Raw genomic sequence first — 21,861 nt, 5'->3', positions numbered from 1 at the left:
GAGCAGGGAGGTGCCACAAGACCTCCTGAGCTGGACACAGAAGCCATCTGATGCCCCTTCCCTGATGTGCCTCTGAGTGCCGTCTGGCAGAGGGGAGGGACTTCGCACGCACTGCTGTCACTGCTGCTGCTGCAGCAGCTGTTGCCAACCTCTCCCTGGGGGTTGAGCCAATGGGACGTCTGGGACATTTTGCCTGAACCTTGGCAGAGGTGAGATGGGAGGGGTGAGGAGTCTTAGGAGGGAGGAACACCTGGAGCCAGCAGTGAAGGCCTCCGAAGTGCAGTGGGAGGAGGTGAGTGGCATTCTTACACATGCTGGGTCATTCTTGCACCTTCTAGGCTTTGCAGTGTTCACGGGCTCCGCCAGTGAACGAGCATCCCCCAGAGCGGCGTTTCCACCTGCTTCAGGAGCAGTATTGCCCAACTGCATGGCTACAACCCCACCCCCCATCACTGTCAGTCTCTGCACCTCTTTTTTCCTCATGGCTCCTGGGTGGGAAGAAGCGGGCTCTTGACAGTCAGACACCCCCTTGCTTGGTAAATCCATAGCCTCCTGCATTTCCTCAAAGGCATCATAAGCTCCCCTGCCCCATCTATGCTGTCTACATGCTTGTTGTAGAGTGGTCTTCGAGCTTAGAGCGACAGTGGATGGTAGCATCTATTACGATGGCCAACTGTCAGATAAAGGAAAACCAACACTGTGTTCTTTACCTTCTGTGAAAGATGCCTACCAGCTGCTGAAAATCCTGAGGCTTATGAAACGTAACTTGCACACGGAATGTATTTAATGCTTGTGTCTGAGATTTCTATCGCCGGGAGTCATGACAATGCCGAATAGACGTGTGAAAGAATGAGAGGAATAGATATTTATAAGCTAGTCTTTCCTTTTCTTTTCTCTTCTTTTCTTCTTCATAGCAAATGGACTAAAACCCTGGTGACAACTGCATGTCAACTCTTAGGTCAAAAACAAAAGCTAGAGACCACAATGTAATGATGATAATAGTCACCCCAAAAGCCTGCCAGCTATGAGACACTCCCCGTTGATTCTATTTTCATGATTATCAGTGCTGTTTGGCAACTTTAGCAGCAATGGTGAGAGGTCTGAGTTTGTGGGTTTTTAAAATTTTATTTTAGTAATAGTAGGCATTTTTTTGAGTACTTGATCAACTTATTCAGAATTAAAGTCTCTTAAAAAAAAAAAAAAAAAAAGCCAAGCTGGGCAGAACTGAGCTATGGACGAGCTCTGCGCTGCAATGGTCTTCTTTACGATAATCTGTAGCCTGGACATCTCTGCTTGTGATTTTGTAGCCAGTAGCAATGAGCTGGAGAGGGGGCCTCTCACGGGACCCTGTTACAGGGCAAGACACAGAGGAGAGGGAGGAGGACTGTTTATGTCTGTGAGTCCCCCAAACCTGTGGCAGTTAGAAAAGAAATGGTAACAGCAAGAAACCTTGTGTTTAAGCGCCGTTTTATCTGGAAGCTTTTGATCTAAAGTCTGCGGCAGGATTTCCAGCGCTCACACACGATTAGAGAAGATTGTATTTATACTGATAAAATCACAGGGATTCCTCTGTGGGGATTAAGTAAAACTATTAGGGATGGTTTTCTTATGAAAAAGTGTCAAGTCTCCCATTTGTCTGAGAAGTGCTTCAGGGACGTACATAGGGCGGAATGAGAAACTGAGTCTCCCCCCAGGGAAGTGTGCGTCTGCTTCGTGTTTGATGAATGAAGATGGGCTCGCGTTTGCTGCGGAGCAAACCCAGATTTTCTCTTTTATTCTTTGAGAACTAATCAGGTTATGTTTTCCTGTCTGAGCCTGGCGGTGTTGCCTCCGGTCGTGCCGACCAGAGCAGCAGTAAAGCTGTAAAAGCTCCGTAAGTGACGCTTTATAGGCACTGGCCCTGTGGTCTTAGAGGCTCCTGGGAGGAGTGAGGACGGGGTCAGGGCTAATGCTGGTCATGGACGGCTCAGAGAGAGACTCCGTGACGCTCTGCTCCTGAGCCCCCCCCCCCCCCCCCAGCACAGCACAGCCCCCTGAACTGTGTCCTTCCTTACGCCAGAGAAGCTTGAACATCATCCCCACTCGGAAGCCTTCCGTGGTCCCCCTACCTCCCGGAAGCACTTTCTGAGCATCTCCAGCCATCACGCTGTCGTGCAATTTTTAAATGGGGACTGCGGAGCAGCGACAATGTCTTAATCACTTCCTAGTGCCTCACAGTGTTTAAGGCGAGGTGTTGAATTGAAGGTGGTGTTTCAGGCCATAGTTAGAGACGTCCAATTTTTCTCCCTACTTCTTCTGAAATGATGAAAAACACTTTAAAAAAACAAGCAAAAAAAAATTTCACTGCGTCTTTTTCTTCTCATTTCCCACTTGTTTTCAAATTTTCTTTTCCTGGGAGAAGTCATGAGACACACTGGGATGGGAGGAGACATTAACGGGGACAAAAATTAAGGGTAAAATGAGGATGATCCTAGCTTCTCCCTACTGGCCCCTCTGGTGTATAATGAGGCTCTTCTAAAGGCAGACACTGGGGTTTGAGGTTAGCTGAGCAAGAGTCTCTTGCAATAATAACATCACGTGGAGAGGTGAGTTAGAGAGACAACCAATGCTCCGTAGATCTGCATCTTGAAGAACTTTAAAAATCCTTATTTGAGTATTGAGAAGAATTGCATCACTTCATAAATGAAGAAGTATCAAGTTCTCTCTCTAAGGTTATTATCCTGGTTTACCAATATGTTATCACCCCAGGGGGGAAACAAATAGTAGCAGCATTTAGTGAGATAAATGTTAGAGATTTACCCATAAACCTCTGATGTTGAAAAGCAGAAGGATGCTCTTTGTAAGACAGTGCGCAGGGATGTCAACGTAACGGGAGTATGCTGGGTGGGTGCAAAGTGCCGACCCACACGTGTTGTTACCTGCTTCAGTCTCCGGTATGAACTCCACTGTGTATTGGGTCCCATCAAATCATTGTGTGTGTGTGTGTGTGTGTGTGTAGCATATAGAGACTGTACAGTATATAGGGAGTGCCAGCTGGTGGCTGGTTTGTCCCCATCTCACCTGTGGGACCCTCAGTGACAGCACTCAGATGTGACAAAAAAGCCATGCAGCCGTTCGTTCCAATATGACATGAGGGGCCTGGGCCTCCTCTCTGTCCCAGTTGCAGTCAGGGTGGGGGATAAGCAGAGGTTCCCGGCCCCACACTGGGCATCTTTTGAGGAGCTGGGAAGGAGAGTCTGGGAGATTAGAAGTCATCCATTATGTAGGGCAGTTAGACCTAGCTCTGTGGCTTCCTCCCAGACTCCTCTACATTTTAGATTTTGCTGGTTGTTTCCAGAGTCCTGGGGTGGAGTGTGTGTGTGTGTGTGTGTGTGTGTGTGTGTGTGTGTGTGTGTGTTTCAGAGAGAGAGGGAGAGGCAGAGGGAGAGAAACTGACAAGAACCTTCTTTTCTTTGTAGCTGGCATTATAGTGAACTAAAAGCCTTCTTTTTCTTAAATTCGCTACCTCTTTCCACTTTACTCACCATCAGCATTTTGGAAGTTTGTGTTCAATGTTAAGAATTTGTAACACCAATGGTCCATCTTCCTTGTCTGGGAATTCAGTCAGCTGCAACATGGAAATTTAGATTCTGAATTTTCTGATTCTAACAAAATCAAATGATTGTCTATTAATTCTACCCCATCTATTAGAAGTGTGTACCTTTGCATAAACAATTGAATAGCTTGAAATCTCAATTTTCATCTGCAAGATAGGACTAATAATAATAATAGAATAAATAGTGATGATATATTGATGCATGTGAGGGTCAAGAGAGATGCTAATTTGCTATTGTCTTTTTCTGGATTTTGTTGGTGCAATGGTTTTAAGATATAAAGTCAGATATAGACCTGTCAAGAATCAGCTGTGTGGTTTGCCAAAGCCTGTAACCCCATATTGGACTGCCATGGCACCATGTAGGGTAGGGGCTGGCAAACTTCAGCTCTTGGTCAAAACACGGCTTGCCCTTTGATTTTGTAAATAGAGTTTTACAAAACATGTCCACGTCCATGTCCATTTATATAGTTTTTCCACGCCTGCTCTCACGGTACAGCTGAAATAGTGAGTTGCAACAAATAGCTACACAGCCCACAACCCAAAACCATTTGTTATCTGGCCCCGTACGGAAAACGTTTGCCAACCTCTGCTCGCGAGAGTTCGCGATGAAACACATCCTCTAAACTACAATGGATTGCTTTATCTTTCATATGATTGTAAGCGTTGGGCACTGCACTGGGCAAAATAGCAGGAGTGCTTCCTTTCAACTTCACAGTCTAGTTTGCCTTCTTCATAGGCTTCAGTTTCCGAGGGATCCTGTCCTGTTTGCTCGTTCAACCTTAACCTGCCCCCTCAACTACAAGTAGCTTTACCAGAGGGGTGTGTTGTCCTCATATTCTAATAATCATCTCTTCCTATCTGGGGCCACTGTCATTGCCACATTCTCATGGCACTCTCTCTCTGCCTCTCTTCACACACGCACACACACACACACACACACACACGCTTTGTACAAGCTGCCATGATCAACTTTGGCCTATATAGCAAACAACAAAGAAAGGCATGATCTATGTGAGCTCGATATGTTCACGAGTATAAAACCCTAGAAGTTTTTAATAGTGACATGACCATGACTTGTCCCAACACACTAGCCATGCCCATAACCAAACACCATCCACAGCAAATAGCTCTTTTCCTCACATATTTGTGCCCTTCTTGGCAGTAAAAGTGGCACATGGGACTTCAATTTTATTGTGAACAATTTTTTGCTGTCTAGAACAGATCGGTTGATATGAAGTGAAACAAAAAGTCATGAACTCCTTTCTTAAAGATGCTCCCTGGTTCACCGTAACACTCCAGAATCGAACCGCTGTCTAGAAACTGCTTGTAAATGGCAGTGACTTTTCATCCAGTCCAAACCCTTCTGTAGCTGACCATTGGAGAGGTAGCAGTTGGCTGTGGAAGGATGCATGGGGCACAATCTTCTAGAGCCTGGCCCTTCCATGACCAGATGCTCGTTATCTGGGTTTCTAATGTACCTAACATAAAGCTTAAAAGAAAATCTTCATGGCAGTCCTGGTGCCTGTGTGTGATGGGCCGGCTCCTCTCCAGCACCTCATCCTCTCAGCAGGAAGATGAACTCTACGAGGTTTTGGCAGAAAGCCCACTTCTTCAAAGACATCTTCCCCGGGTCCAAGTACACTTAACGCAAAGAGCAAGAACGTTGTTTGTGGCCAGAGTCTGAGAGACATTGTGTGTGAAGCCTTAAATATTTACGAAAGATTTCAAAGGTATGTCAAGACTTGAGTGGAATCAACGTTAAATGTGGGCTCTTCTTGGTCAGTGGCTATCAAGTAATTTTGATTGTGACTCACAATAACATTGTAGTTGATCACATGTGTGTGCACACATGAAATAATACTTGTCCCTATTCTTAGCAGTGCTCTGTGGTCTGTTCTATTCTACGCATCTGCTCTGATGCATCCTACTCTATCCTATATTATCATATTTTACTGTATTTTGCTTAAAAAAATGCTGGTGTCTATCCAGAACATTTGTTTCATTTCCCCCAAAGGATTGTAACCTGAAGTTTGAAAACTAATGTTCTTGGTGATAATGAACAGTAATGACTCTTGCGTTTTAACACTAACAGATGGGAAGTGATACGTATTTTCCTTCACACAGAAACATGACGCAGAGACATGAAGGAGAGCAGCAGGCTCTCTGGGAATGCGTGTTTGTTTTTCTTCCACAATTGATTATTTTCAAATCCTGAGTTGCTTTTTATTTCACTACCTAGCTTTTCTCTTTCCTTATTTTTCTCCCATTCTGACTTTTTAATTTTTATCTTTCCCGCACTTGACCACGAGCTCTGTTGGTCACTTGAGGGGCTGCCCTGTCCTCTGTGGCCCCAGAAAGGCTGTCTGTGCAGCTCTGGCTGCTTTCTGCCCCTCTGGATCTGACCAGGTCCAACTTATGGGTCTAGGTTTCTCCACTCTCCCTGGTGTGCAATGAGGTCTATTTCTTGGTTGTTCAGACATCACCTGCTGTGGCACGTTCTGAGCTGCCTTTAATTGCTCATCAAGTGTCTCCTAGCCCAGACTAGGGGCGCAAAGAAGGAAGACATCGTGTCTTCCTTACTGTAGCATCCCTGAAGTATGGTGCTGGGCTTAGTGCCTTGTCAACGCTCGCTTTAAATCTGTTGAATCAGTGCATGGATGCATGTTGAATCAACGGTGGAGAAAAGATGAAGGACTTGAATGGACCACTTTATTAAAATGAGTTTTAGTATAGTTAACACTCTTCTTTGGCTTTATGTGCAACACCAAAATGTTTGTGGAGTTTCTTTCTGAAATAAGATTGCCACATTTTCCTCTTCTCTCTAGTGATGTAGATTTTGTATCCTGATTCATGTCTTACCTGCCCAAGACATGCCTCTGTTATTGAGTCTGAGTTTCAGGTGGTCACGTGCATCAGTGTGGATCAGGCTGAGGAGATGTGGTGGCCTCTTCAGCATGTTTATGGGCTGAAAGGAAATGGGAAGAGATCCTGTATATTAAGGATCCTTGCTTCAGGCACATTCATGTGCCAAGGATCTGATTTGCATGGTTTCCTTGGCATGGTTTTGACCTGTGTGTCATGGCTATCTCAGCCAGTTCCCATGACTATTAGTAAGTGCATGCAAGCAAAAATCTGCCGTGTTCAATAGATCAAACATCAAAGAGGAAGTATGCTTCCTTATAATGGCATTTTAATCTCAAATGTTATATTGATTTAATTGGATTAATCTCATGTCTATGGGATATAATTTACTGTATCGACATTTTGTAAATTTAACTTTACCACAGTTGATGGAATTCAGCTAACTTAACACGGGACATGCCACTCCTGAGAATAGTCACCAACAAAAAGAGATCCTTTTGTCCTGTTGAAGAACTATTTTTAGCGTATACTCTGCCAGGATAGAAGTTCTCTTAGTGACACAACAGATGCAGCCATTGTCTTCATGGAACCTAGAGTATAAGGGACAGACATACATCCAACTGGCAAGGAGATACAATTAAGGTCATATTGACATGTCCTGGGGGGTAAGAGTTAGATACATACTTTCGGGGGATACAATTCAAGTGATTCCAGGAGTAAGGAAGGAGGAAACCATTGCGAGAGTTGAGAGATGATCAATGGACCTGAGATATGTTTTGGAGGAGGACTCAATAGCACTTGGCAATGGATTGCATAAGAATGGGGGCGATGGAGACCTCAAAGGTCACTCTCAGATTTCACACTCGAACAATGGGAATTCTGGAGAGGAACAGCAGCTTTGGGGAAAGATGAGGAGGGCAGATGAGAAGGCGAGACATTTGAGATGTCTGTGAAATGTCAAGTGGGCTTCTGAATGTGGGAGGGAAAGGAGAGGTTGGGCCTGGAGATACAAACCTGAGCGCCTCAGTGACGGGTGGTCTGGAAGTGACAGGAGCGGGTGAGACCTCTTGGAGCGAGAGTGGGAAGAGGAAAGGGAGCAACAAGGGGAGCATAAAGCGAACAAGAGGAGCCAGCAGCAGAGACTGAGAGGACGTGGTATAGGCTCCGTCTGACTTCCACCACTTCCGAGGAAAACAGCCGTGGCCATTGGCAAGTGTGGGAGATGCAGTGTCAGGAGGCCCCAGTGTAGGTGACGCACCTCACACTCACCTGTTCTGTGGCTTTGAGCGTTTGCTCACTGAGACTTTTCAAGTAGGCATGGAAAGTAGGCGCTTTATTAATCTTTGCCTTTTTGTGTACAAATATTAAGGGAAAAGGAGTCATTTAATGTGATGACCTGTTTTACTGCATTCAGCAACACTTTCTAGAGTGACCTTTATTTCTCAATTATCATGAATTGGTCAAAAACAGGAGTTATATAAATATAACAAGAGGATATTTTAAATTAAACATTGAATTACTCCTAGGCCCATAATATGAGCAGGTAATTATAAATCAAAAATTTGATGAGGTTTATTGGAGTGGAGGTTAGGTCATAGCCTTATTTTTAAATTACATCAGGAAAACAGTGGGGGTTGGGAATCCAGCAATCGTGGTCCGGTGTCCCTTCACCTGGGGGTTTGGGTGAGTCAGGGTTACAATCACTTGGTAATTGTTTGTAGAAAAGAATGGAAGCATGGATGAAAATCCTGCTCTAGGAGGAGACTGAGCACCCTCACCACCAATAGAGAAACCTCTACTTTTCATATCAAAATGCTGAAATAATTTTTTTCTGAGATCCTCCGGAGAGTTGTTGAAAATTTTGTCACCTCCATGAAGCTTCGTGCTTCAAACTCCCCTGCCCTTAGTTCATTTTGGAACAAGTGCGAATAGTATGCTAACAAGTCGAAACAACTCAGACATCTCTCAGAAAGAACTTTGGTCACTGGGATAAACTGTTCTTAGGGCTTATGTTGTTATTCCTTAAATATTAAAAAATTTTCAACCTAAAATGAGTTTACATTTGAGATGGTCTAACATTTAATATTTTTAAAAATTGGAAAATAATCCACCTAAAATTGATGAAGGGGTCTAAAATATGCTTTTCTTATTTTAAAATAATCCTGATGAAGCCGCGGTCAGAAGCTAAATTGGGTAATACTCAAATTCATCAGATGCTTGACCTAAAGGCTGATTGCTAGTCCAAAAGTGAAGAAGTTGATGTTAAGGTGTTATGGAAATAGAAGACATTTATGAAGAGTACTTTAAATAAGGAAAAGTCAGGAAAGGAGGTTAGGGGCTAATGAACCATAACCAATGTGAGGTGCGACTTTCAGTGATAATGCTGATATGGGTTGAGTGGGGCAGACATTACTGACTATTACGCAAAAGAACTACTGTAGCTGCTTTCCTTTGGTAAAGATCATGTCCTTTGAACATACATTCACTAGATTACTAGATTAAGGTCTCATTTTTGATGACTTACATCTTAACATATCACCATGCCATGCTTTGAGAATTCCATGACTTGGGAACATATTCCAGGCCACGGGAGCCAGAGAAGAACAAGTCTGACCTGCGCTCCTAAATGGGTCACTGCACAGAATTGCACTGTGCCACAATTACAACTGTGTAGTATTCCCCAGTTATGAAAACAGAAACTCTGCATGCCATTTACATGGCATGAACTAAATTGAAGGCAGGTCCGAAAGTGAAACTTACCCAACCTTCAGCGTCAAAGAAAAGGGTTCTCCCAAGACCTGGAGTACTACTGACTGATGGGATATGCTTGGATGGATTGTGCCCAGTGACTTACAGCCTCGGTGACCTAACCTAAGAAGATGCTACATCTCTGTTCTTTTCTAGCTTGTACCCTAATTCCTCTATGCTTGGGGTTTCAAAGCCAAGTTTATTTTCTCTCTGATTCACACACAAGTAAACATTGAGTGACTGAACGGTTCGGCCCTTTCTCGAAGGAAGTCAGGTCTGTGCTTGTTTGAGTTCTGGAAGTCTCCATCCATTGCTTTGTCCCTGTTTGCAGTTTCCTGCACACCCTCCACCCCCCAGGCTGCGGACTGGTATCCTGAGGAAGGTTTATGCTAGTTTTCCAGGAGGTGCTGCACCACGGCTCGAGGCTCTCTTCTCCTTAAAGTTACGTGTGACTCAGTGTGATTTTCAAGTCACAGAACTTAATGCCACTATACTCTCTACTGGGATGCTTTTCCTTGAAAAATAAGCCTAAAATTCCTGTGGAAAAATTAAATATGTGAAAATAGCCCAGAAGGTTTTTAAAACAAGAAGCAATTTTGAGCGACTTGTCCTATCAAATGCTGAAATATATTTTTATTAAGCAGTTTTAATTGATTTAAAAAGTGGACAGATTAATGGCACAGAATATAGCTCAGAAATTGACTTACATAGTTACAATTTAGCTTGTGATGAATGGGAATTGTACATATCTGGGGGAAAGAGTTTAAAGAAATAATAGTAGAATAATTGAGTAGTATTATAATTAAATATGCTGATTTTTACTTTATACCAAAGATTATAGATATAGAAGGAAATAAAAATGAAACAAACCAAATTAGCAGAGGACATGGGTAATTAGGTAATGGATCTCAGAGAAGAGAAGGAGCCTCTAATATAACAGCAGAAGAAGAAATCATATTTTTAACTGCATACAAATTTAAAATAGGAGTGGGGAGGAGGGAGGAGTGAACAGGTGGAACACAGGGGACGGATGTTTGGGGCAGTGAAACCGCTCTGTATGATGCTGTTTTGGTGGCTACAGGTCATACGTTTGTGCAGACCCATAGAATGTACAGCACCAAGAGTGAACCCTAAGGTGAACTTTGGACTCTGGGTGACAATGATGTGTCAATGTAGGCTCCTCAGTTGTAACAGATGTATCGCTCTGATGGGGTATGTTGGTTATGAGGAAGGTTAATGCATAAATGGGGGCAGTTTGTATCAAGAAAATCTTTTTACTTTCTGCCCAATTTTGCTATGAGCCTAAAATCACTCTAAAAAATTCAAGTTTATTAAAAGCTAAAAAATGTTTTTTTGTGAACTGCCTGTTCATGTCTTTTCTACATTTTTTTCCCTATTAGGCTGTGGTACTGTGTGTTCCTCATGTTTAAGAGTTTTTACATAATAGAGATATAAGCGTTTGTGGTGTGTGTTGTGAGTATTTCCCCCAGTTTGGCTTGGTTTTGGTGTTTTCTGACATACACAAGTTTATTTTTTATTTTACATTTTAAAATTATTTTTCAATTACAATTTACATTCAATATTATTTTGTGTTACTTTCAGGTGTATAGCATCCTGGTTAGACAGTCATATAGTTTACAAAGTTTTCCCCTGATATTTCCAGTACCCACCTGGCACCACACATAGTTATTACAATGTTATTGACCACCAGGTATGTTCCCTAGGCCCGTGACAATTTTGTAACCACCAATCTGTACTTCTTGGTCCCTTTATGTACCATTCTCAGCCAGTCCCCCAAACCCTTCCTCCTCTGGGAACTATCAGTCTGTTCTCTTTGAGTCTGCTTCTGTTTTGTTTATTCATTTATATCATTCTTTATATTCCTCATATAAGTGAGATTCTATGGCATTTGTTTGACATACACAAGTGTTTATTTTGTAGTCACATTTATCAATATTTTCCTTCTCTGGATTTTGAGTCACAGGTAGAAAGCCTTTTCCTACACAGAAGTTAAAAAGAATTGACATATATATATATATATATATATATATATATATATATATATTATTTTTTTTTTCTAGTATGTCCATCATTTTATTTGGTACCTTAGATCCCTAATTCAATTGGGAGTTTATGCCTAGGTGGATATAATTTTGTATTTTTCTAAATGCTTACCCAGTTGTCCCAGCGTTGTCTGTTTAAATATCTGCCTTTCTCCCATTGATGGAAGACGTTGCCTTTACCACATCCTGACTTTCCATAGGCATTTGGGTGTAACTTTGGACTTTCTATTGATTTTTGTAGGTTAATTTTATACTTGTTACTTCACTGAATTCTTTTATTGTTTGACTTGCTTTTTTACTCTTACAACCTCTACAAATACAGGGAATTTTACTTATTTTTTTGACCCACTTTTACTTTTTGGATTGACTTGCTAATATAGCCAGTGCGGTCAGTGGTCAGTAGTAACAGAGACAGCAGGCATCTTTTTATTTTCTTGTGTTCTTAAGTTTTTAAAATTATGAGTGGGTATGAATTATGTTGAGATAATCTGATGATGCAGTTCCAACTGCTTCTTATTTGAAAAAAGCACAAGGTTTCTGAATCCAATTCTTTTCATATTGTAAAATGGGAGATTTCGACTTAAATGATCTCTGAATTTTCCTTTTCTTAACGCTGTATCTGTCTGTTAATAAAGAAAGAATTGGATTTATGTTTACCTCCCAGCTGCTGACTTCATAGAATTAATTATAATTGGTGTGGCTATTTTAAAGTAACACTGCTAGAATATAGTTTTAAAGCAGCCACTAAGAACCAGAACAATGATTTTAAAGAATAAGAAAATAAAAGCTTATAGAAAAAATAAATACATTATTTACATTAAGCTTTGTCCCTGGAACTGTCAAGGGTAAAGCTTAATGAATCTGGAGATTTAAAATACTTATTTTTTTCATGAATGATGATATTCAATGATGAGGTGAAAAAACAGTTCAGGAAATCAAATGGGAGCAATTATTGCATTTCTTTGGGAAGTAGAAATTCTGTGGTGGTGGAAAGGAAACTAATTTTCTTCTTAAGGGATTAGAATGGGATTTTTTTTTTTTTGAGAAACTTCCTGTCCCACTGTCTTCATAAATATCATAGACTGAAAGAGTTTAAATAAAAAAGGTCAGGAATAGGCAACGGTGATGACTGAATCCTTGGGAACTTACCGGTCATGACTCTGTTGTGACCGTAACAATGGAATGAACTGACATAGCACAAATAAGGGGAAACCCAGGATTTAGAATTCTGATGGGAGGACATCCCAGGACATGCCAATGACTGCATCATTGAAACGTCCGAGGAGAATACTGTATCACAGTACCTACTGCCGAGTGAAAGCTAAGCTTATTCATTTCAAAAGGAAAAGAGAAGGACAGGTGGTGAATGTAGAGAGAGAAGACGGAGGGTAAATATTGACACGTAAATAAGAGATTAGACTAATTGAATGTTTTTGTGCCCCACCTATAGTGAAACAAAGAAAATGTCAAGAAGTAAAAATAGACCTAATATTCAGAGCATCGAGAATGAATTAACCATGACACAACATGCAATTAAGTCATGGAACCTGCTGCTACGAGATTTTATTCAAATAGATAAGTTAGATGAGAAGGGATAGATATGATAAGTACAGTTTATATCCAAATCTCAGGCTCTCCGGTCCAGGACAAACAAATAGAGAACAAACAAATAAAACACAGATGACTTCAGCTTCCAGAGGATATTTTAATATATTTTAGGATGTGAAGGACGTTTCTCTTGACTAATGTTTAATTGCTATTCTTTTTGGTGGATTTTAATAGTTACCTCCAAAAATAGTGCACCTGAATAAAAGACAGAGATGATGTCACATGAATTCATTGCTTTTCAAAGGAGACGGTCAAGGACATACATGTATTTTTAACAATTAATTTTCCTCATCTTAATTGTGCAAAGAGAAACTTCAGGGGGAAAAGGTGAAAACATATCTTACGTCAATGAATAGAAGACAGGTTAGGGTAGTGAGAATAAGAAGAATTCTAGAGGCCAGCAGACCTCTATTACAATTTCCTCACCCCTCCCTCACCTCCTGCTCCTGCCTCTCCACACCCTTGTTATACCTACCCTTTCCATGCAGGAAATTCCCAAGGAGTCCTTCTAATGAGTTCTTCTTCTTGCTCTGGACTGTCTGGGAATCTTATTTATGGCTTTAATTATAATCCATGCGTGAAAGCCCTTAAATTACCATCTCTGTCAGCAACCACTTTTATATACTGACCTGAATTTCCAGCTACTTTGTTTAGCTGGTGGCCCTGGCGGCATCTCAAATTAAATACATCCAAAGCAGAGCTGATTTCCTCTCCCTCTGTCATGCACACGTCCGCTGCTGAACTCTCTGTCCCTGTTAATGCCACCCTTACCCATCCAGGTGACAGAGCCCGAAGTGCCACTGCCCCTCAACCTCACCTCGCTGGCGTTTGCTGCTGTTCACAAAACACAACACGTACATTAATTCCCACGGGTTTTTACTCAGGCTGTTCTCCCTGGTATGCTTCTCATCTTTACGTTCCGAGTTCCAGGTCGAATGCTCGCTCACTCATCGGTGAGGCCCACTTCTGATTAATTCCGTCTTCCTCAGCGCTTTCATTGGCTTGCCCTTCTGCGATGACGCTTGTTTTACTCTAGGTCCTTTTATTCATTCAATAACATTTCTTAAGGTTGACACTATCCTATGCATGGGGGAAAAGAGAAATAAGTCTTGGTTTCTGGCTTGAAGGAGTCTCCTTGTACCTAGAATGTATACAACATATAGCTTTACAATAGTGGGAACTCCCATGTCAAATTTATATTAAATATATTTTATTTTTTTTTAAATGAAAAAATATTCTGGTAGCCGCAGAACTACCACAAAAAGCCTAAATAAATAAGCGTTCTGAGATTGGCAGTCATGGCATCGAAGCTATGTGGGAAGCACATCCCATACCTTGCAGCATGAGCATGACCTTGACCATGAGAAAGCAGCGCGCGCACCAGACACTGGGGTTTCACTCCCTATGGAGGTGGGACATCCACAGTTTGGCGCAGAGAATGCCTTTGGGTCTAAGCAGACCATTTTGTTTTATTTCTTGGCCTTTTGTGGGGAAAGATGAACATTTTTATTCGCTTTATATTATGCTTTTAAAGAGAAGGTGTGGCTAGTGGTTCATTTGAGAATAATAACAGTAAAATATATTTCAGATGAAACCTTCATATAAACTGTTAAAGACAGAAAATTCCTTAATAGTAGAGAAAACGGGTCATAGGATGGCTTGGTAGTTCCCCAAAGTGCCTATTTACCACTGTTCCGTTGAAGCAGGAAGACTCTTAGAGGGATACATACGCGTGGGTCTCTTTGGGTACAGCAGAAATATCTCTGTTATTTGCCTGCTCCCAAGGAGAAGCGTCAGCCAAAGCACCCGTGTGGACGCTAAGCTCTGGAAGATGTAGATGCAGTAAGTGTGTCTGCCAGATCCTGGCAATAAGGTGTAAATGGGACCTTCATCCTATTTCATTTTTCAATGGGACCAATTAAAGGTGCCGATCCCTGTTTTTGGTCTGTGATGGCACCAGGAAATAATACTCTTGGTGGGGACACTGGTGTTCTCTCAAGGAACACCAGCAGCAGTGACAAAGGTGAGGGAGCCCCCAACCCCCAGAGACTGAGGTTGTTGATGAGGGTACCTGCATGGAAGAGAGACACGAAAGGCCTATGCGGTGAGCGAACTTCATAGCAAGTTCAGTTTTGGGTAAGCGAGGACAGGAGAAGGTCACATTAGCTTATTAAACCTCATGTGACTTTACCTGTACTCATGGGGAAGGCACATGGAAATTTAGGTTATCGTTCTATGGCGAGGGAGAAGAATGTGTATGACATACTAGTTTCCCTGGTGGAGTTGCCTTATCACTCGGGATTGGTTAGTTGGGAGTCAACTATTGTAAACACAGCAGTGGGAGGGGTGTCTGTATTTAAGTGGAGGAAAAACGTCAATGGTGACAAGAGCCTTAATTATGGCTGACACTGCTGATTCCGGGAGGACTGTCTATGCCACTCAGGTCCTTTGCCTTTTACCTACCAGTCAATCTCACCACTCGGACATCCTTGACCTCTACAGTCGGTAGAAAATAGAAGGGAGGTAGGTTTAAAAGCATTCCGGTTCACTCTAGTTGATGATCACTACAATCAGAATACATGGAACAGGAAATCCACTTATAAGCTTATATTTTTCATGAGACTATTGACTGAAACCACTAAATCAAGATTGATTTTCAGACCTTCTTTGTGACTTTATTTTCCTGTACTATATTGTGTTACTCATAAAGCATCATGGAAGAGAGCAATAGCTACTCTGTTTGATTTTGGATAAGCTCCAGGATCCTCTCTGTCCTGGAGCAGAGACAAAACAAGATGCATTTGAGAAGCAACCGTCAATGGTGGTACCTACAGATTCAGAACAGAAGAAGCCTTGGCTCTGCTTTGGAAAACGTTCAGCCAGAAGAATCAGGCTTGCTCCTCCTCTGGGCAACCTCTCGCTCGCTGATGTGATGCTTGAGCCAAGACTGGAAGTCATGCCCCTGTGTGGCATGTTCTCATGGCAAAGGTATCAGCAACCGATTGGTCCTAACCTACCTCTGCCTATACCTGGCCCCTTTCAAGGGGAAAACCCATTTCGGTGAACTCTGGCCTGTCCTATAGCAGGGAGGGTCTGGGTGTTGCAGATATGACTTTCAACTGCCAGATCAGAAGGGTGGGGAAGAGGCTGGCAGGGTAACAAGAATGAACTAACACCCCAAGTTTCAGCTCCTATCTGAAGCTGCTCAGTGCAGGTAAGCATCCAGGTGAGATTACTCACTTGACAGATAGGTCTCTGGAAAATTCCAAGCTAGAGAAAACAGGGGAGAAGAGGGAGTTGGGGAAGGATGGAGAATAGTGAAAAGAGAAGCCACAGACAAAATAATTCGGGGTCCAGAGGAACAGCTGAGTTTGAGAAATGATGAAAATATTCTATTTTGAGAGCCCTGCGCCAAGCCCATTTGCACAGGATTGGGCTGGAAGAAATTAGACCACAGGAGCTGAATGACACAACGCAGTGGTATTATACACCATGCTCAAAGTCGCTGCTGTCTTGTTTTAAAGTCTGATGGTGCTCCCGCTCACAAGCAGAGAGTGTGTACTGAGACAGACTGATAAATACTGAGGACCCTGACATTTCTCTGTTTGGCTACATTAAAGCCCTTGGCATCGTAAAGAGCAGAGATGGGCAAATGACCTCTTCCAATGTGATTCACACAAACAGAATGAACCTCATCATGACCTCCTTAGATACTAGTTTGAAATCTAGGTGCAAAGGCTCAGTGCCTGTAAGCTTCTTCAGGGGCAGCACTCACTCTGAGTCACAGGGAAACCATCCCAGAAGCTAGGTCTATATTCAATAAACAGCTGCTTGGGCAGGGTGTTGACCATACCTAGGGACAGTTTAGAAATGCTTGCGTAGTTTTATTACAATAGATAGTGGTTAATCAGACTACCACCCGGCTTCTCGTTGTCGCCTTCCCCACCCCACTACGTGGGGAAAATGTTTCTGTGGTGAGTGAGAAGGGATCACTTTGGGAAAGGAGATCAGGTTCTCATCACCGCTTCTGCCAGATGTGATATGAGTGCATCGTTGATTTGCATATTCAAATAGGCTGCTCCCATCTCTACTGCCTTAGGTGAGAGATAAGCTCAGGACTGAATCTGGAGAAAAGCAGAAAGTGGCCAATGATCACATGCAGATGCCTGAAATCTCTCCAGGTGCTTCTCTGCAGGGGTTGCTCTTCTGGGGAGGTAGCCTGTATCACAGCAGGACTTTTTGTTCGGCTTTGGAATCGCTGGAGGGGACACCATGAGCCCTGGTCTGTGCCATGTCAGTCGGTCCTCCTGGTTTTACCTGGCATTTCATTCTGTCACTCACTGCCACTCTGCTTATCCTGGGCTAAGGGTCCCAGCCTGCTCCTCTCCCTCCTCCAGACCTGCTCTCAGGAACAGATCAATAACTAGTTCTATACAAACACAGTGATCCCATCTCTGAGGCATCTTATTTCTTTACATTTTTGTTTGACTTAAAAAAATTACAAACTACAACTTGGATATATTGAAGTGCCTTCAGTATACATCCGCAGTTTAACAAGAAGAACATGGCCGGCTCCTCTGAAGCCTCCCTCCCCCATCCTTTACGAGCAAAATTCTCCCTCCCCACTGGAGGTAGGTAGAAGCAATCATTTCCTTAACATAGCCTGACCATAAACATAAGCATTTAAAAAAATCAGTTTTGCTTGGCTTGATCTTTTCCCAGAGGGAACCCTACTTTTCATTCTTTTGTCCCTGGCATTTGGTTCCTAAGCCTGACTTCTAACTGTGGCATGAGACCCCGTGTCTCCCATGATGGTGATTTTGGGTACCAGGGAGCAGATGGGGACATATTTTGGGGTGTCAGGAATACATTCTGTGTGTCTCAAGACAGTGTGAAGTGAATGAGCGGGTGGTGGTGTGAAGCCCAGATTTGGGGGGGCCTAGATACGCGATGGTCTGGGGAGAGTTCTGGGGGCTGTGGCTGAAGGGGGAGAGCATCCCAGTGGGCATTTCACCAGGACGGAGGGGGTTTCCAGGATGCGGGACTTGGGTGCGAGAACCAGGAAAGTCCCCGGCAAACTGGGTCACGTTAGTCACCTTCATCCTTCCCTCCACACGCCAAGCTCCATGCTGACAAACCCTCACCTCTGCCGGCTGGCGCTTGGCTCTGAGCTTCCTTCCACTCACCCTGCCCTTGACTCCTGCCATGGAAATGCTCCCGATGAAGCCAGCGTATCATTTGTCTCAAGGGCTGGAACCAGTGCCCTAGAGGTAAACGTTATATAGAAAGGGCTGAAGGATCCAGCATCTTATTCTGTAGGATAATAACATGTAACACAATATAACGTGGGCCAGTGGCATGGGGGGCCGGCGAGAAGGGTGAGGATTATTGAAGGTCTGCCCTGCAGCAGACACCATGCTGGTGTTTGTACACACACACACACACACACGCACACACACACACACACACACACTATATACAGCCATGCATTTAGAATGAGAATACAATAAAATTGATCTGAACTCTTATTTTACGGATGAGAAAATGGGGGCTCCGAGAAATGAACTTACTTGGTCACACAGCTAGTAGAGTTGCGGAGCTTAGATGAGGTATTTCATCCTTCATCTCTGTCAGGTTTCTATTACATATCATCTAAGGAGTGAGGAGTCCAAAGGAGACCGAAAAGCTGATCATGTGCAACAGCAGCCCCTCCCCTCCCCCTCCCCCTCCCACTTCACAGGAACAGCAACTCTCAGCTGCTTTTTTTTAGAAAACCACTTTATCGGGGTATGATTGATTCGTGGTGATGGTTTCACAGGTGTATACTTATCTTCAATCTCAATGGCTTTGAATGCGTCTTCCTCCCGACGTCTAAATAACACCCCAGTGCTGGTCCTTTTTTGTTTCTTACTCTTAGAGACTTGCCACGGACCTTCTGTCATGCAAGGACCACGTGCCTCTTGCATACTCTGTACTCCCCTGTCCCCCCCCTCCCCCCCGCGAGCTCCTCCTAATAAATACCCCGACAGAGATGGATCCTAAGTTTTGTTCAGCTCCATACCTAATACTTAAATCATTAAAACTAAGAGACTATTAAGCACAGCTGAACTATAAAGGGTGGTATGATATACATTTCACTGTGTAATCTTTGTTTTCTCTGGAGTTAGTCATTATCATTTTTTCTAATTTTTTTGTGTTTAGTTTTCAGCGTTCCCATCACTAATAGGTTTTTTTTTTTTTTGATGGAGGTAGATAGCTCTCCAGCTGCCCAATATGGCCAAACACATCTGTCCCTCTCATAGACTATTCACCTGATTGAGCTTTAAATGGTCAGGACATAAAACTATGGTCTATTTTTAGCATTAAAGCATAGAATCACAGGTAGGGTGGGCAAATGCTTGTAGGAATAATATGTAAGGTAACGTCAGGAACACCATGCAAGTAAAACCTGTCTCTGCTGAAAGAGTCAGTTCATTAATCTCCCTGAAATCCAGTAACCCCCAATTCCCCAGCCAAAGCAGGGCTTCCTCTTGCCCTCACCCAGCCCCCTAGTCCAGGACTTTGCCCCCTTCCCTTCTCTAGGACTGCCTTGAAACTCCTCTGTGGGTTACAGTTAGCGATGCTAGAAAAGGAAGCCTTGAAGATGAGGCCCTGCCATATTCCAGAAGAGTATGAGGAGGAGGAGGAGAAGGAGGAGGGGGAAGAGGAGCAGGAGGAGGAGGAAGAGGAGGAGGAGGAGAAGGAGGAGGAGGAGGAATTGAACAAACAATAACAAACATCAGTGATTGAATGGAAAAGCATACCTTTCCATATGCAAAAAAAATACAAATTGTACCCCAATGTATGAATATCTACACATAGTATATGAAAATACTTTGTGATGTTAATATCAAATTAAATAAAATGTTATGCTGAAATTTGAGTCATTAAAAAAGTTTCTATTTTGACTTCTTCGAATGGATCTGTAACTAACACTTTGCCCACTTCTTTTAATTTGCTCTGTAAAGGGCCTGAACACAATTCCGTCTTCATGAGATTATTTAAAACTACCCTGGTCATCACAAAAGGCAGCAGGGAGTGTCTGAGTCAGAGGCTTTATATTTCAGAGCGGCGCAAGGGACTCTTTCAGACTCACCCAACCAGCTGCCAACTTCCTCTATGAAGAGAGTGAGGTAAATATTTCTGAAGCCCGCCACTTAAAGTCTGGCTAGACACTTTTGAGAGAGGGAAGTGAATGAGTAATGACTGCTTCTCTGTATCTGAGAGTCTACACTCATCAAACAACAGCAAAGTTGTTGCCTGGTCCTGTTTTCAGCTTTTCTACGTTAGGGCTTTGTTTGTCTCTGGCTGACTCTATGTGGTGTCCTGGGGACATTGGTGCGCACCACCGGGCAGGGACCAGGGACCCGTCGGGCACTTCATGGCCCATTCTTGGGATGATAAGCAGCATTTAGGGAATAATGTGCAAATCTAGATTCTATATATACCAGCATTCTTATTTAAGGCATTATAGGTTGAAATACACTAATTTTTGAGATTAGAATTCAACTCTGTTTTAATTGTGTAGCAAAGTGCACATTTGACAAGGGACTTATCAATATTTGATACCACATTTTTAATAGAAATGGAAGGATTTGAAAATACTTCTGTAAAGGAGTAACTCTATAGCATTACATTTAACTTATTTGGTAACAATAAAAATTAAGCTTGTTAAGTAGTAGTTATTCATTTTTTCCTCCAATATGTGTATTTTGGTTTGTTACACAAATTTTTCCTCTCTCAGTAATGTACTATGAAATATGATTATTTTTCCTTGTACAGACAAAATTATTCTAAGATTATATTATATTTTGATCAAATGTTTAATGCACGTAATTTAGCAATTAACTATAGTATGCTTGGGTACATGAAATATTATCATTATAATTTTGTTTTATTGAATGTGTTTTGTCCCTGTTTTTTCTTATGCTTTATTTAAAAATTACTTTTCTTTCATTTAATTAGACTTTAAGAAATGATTTAGTGAGCACATATTTATTCTTTTGTGTTGATGACGGGAAGGAAGGGGTAAAACATTTCTTGGATTGAAATATTCCATAAGTAAGCAAATAGGCTTCAGGCTTTTGTGGACTTTTAGATCCTCAATTCTGTTTGGGATTGAAAAACTGCATGAGTTTTATTAACCTGAAAATTATAAATCAACGACATGTCAATATATTAAGCTAAAGTATTTATGTAAGAAACAGAAGAATATGGTATGTTTATAGTAAATATAAAATTAGTTGGAAGCCAAGTTTTTACCATATGAAAAGAATTTTTCTTCATTGCTACGTCTGAACAACAGTTTACTGGATAATATTATACTGATATTTTTCTGTAGCTTAACATAATTTACTTTATTTTTTACTTTTCTTTAGTTATTTAGCTAGACCTCAAGTCCTCATATACTTGTTGATGGCCTGTTGTGTTTCATTTTTTTTTTTTTTAAGAGTTGCTGTGAAAAGAAATTATAGGAGAAAGAAAAATCACAGTTTTGGTATCATGGTAATAATTATTTATCTTTTATCTGATGGAAATTAAGTCAGTGTCGAAGTTGCCAACAAGACTCAGACTTGGTGTCAGATGAGAGGAAAAGAATCTTGTTTTCATTTCTGGAACTCACTGTGCACCTGCAGAAAGCATTTAAAATCAATTATGTGAAGCGAACATACATTTTGGTACTTATTTTCAACATGTATGAACAAGAATGCTTAAAGATATATTATCTAGTGCCATTTATCACTTTAAAAGCTATTGCTTGAGAATTGATAATGGTCTAGGAATATCTCGGCTTATATTTCTCTATAACAATTATTTTTCTAGTACGGTTTCTCGGCCATGAACCTTACATAAGTGATAAAAAATATGTACTTGATACCTGAATACACCAATGTCTGTTTAGCTTCTCGTCTCTTCAATATGTTTTGTGAAAGTCACCAGAATGAC

At 42.0% G+C, this 21,861-nt stretch overlaps 1 protein-coding gene across 1 annotated transcript in view; it reads left to right on the top strand.

The window, feature by feature from the left end:
- The first annotated feature begins 207 nt into the window (after window positions 1–207).
- The window catches only part of SERPINB7 (serpin family B member 7), a 43,866-nt gene continuing 22,212 nt past the window's right edge, over window positions 208–21,861 (top strand). Inside the window, exon 1 of the mRNA XM_090285409.1 lies at window positions 208–292. Within this exon, the coding sequence (XP_090141535.1) occupies window positions 215–292 (78 nt within the window). The 5' untranslated portion in view covers window positions 208–214. The remainder of the gene's footprint in view (window positions 293–21,861) is intronic.

This window comes from Furipterus horrens, unplaced genomic scaffold, assembly GCF_987537825.1.
Source record: "Furipterus horrens unplaced genomic scaffold, mFurHor1.1.pri manual_scaffold_8, whole genome shotgun sequence".
Taxonomy (NCBI): domain Eukaryota; kingdom Metazoa; phylum Chordata; class Mammalia; order Chiroptera; family Furipteridae; genus Furipterus; species Furipterus horrens.
Note: the sequence above shows the minus strand (reverse complement) of the source record. Positions and strands in the feature narration are given on the sequence as shown.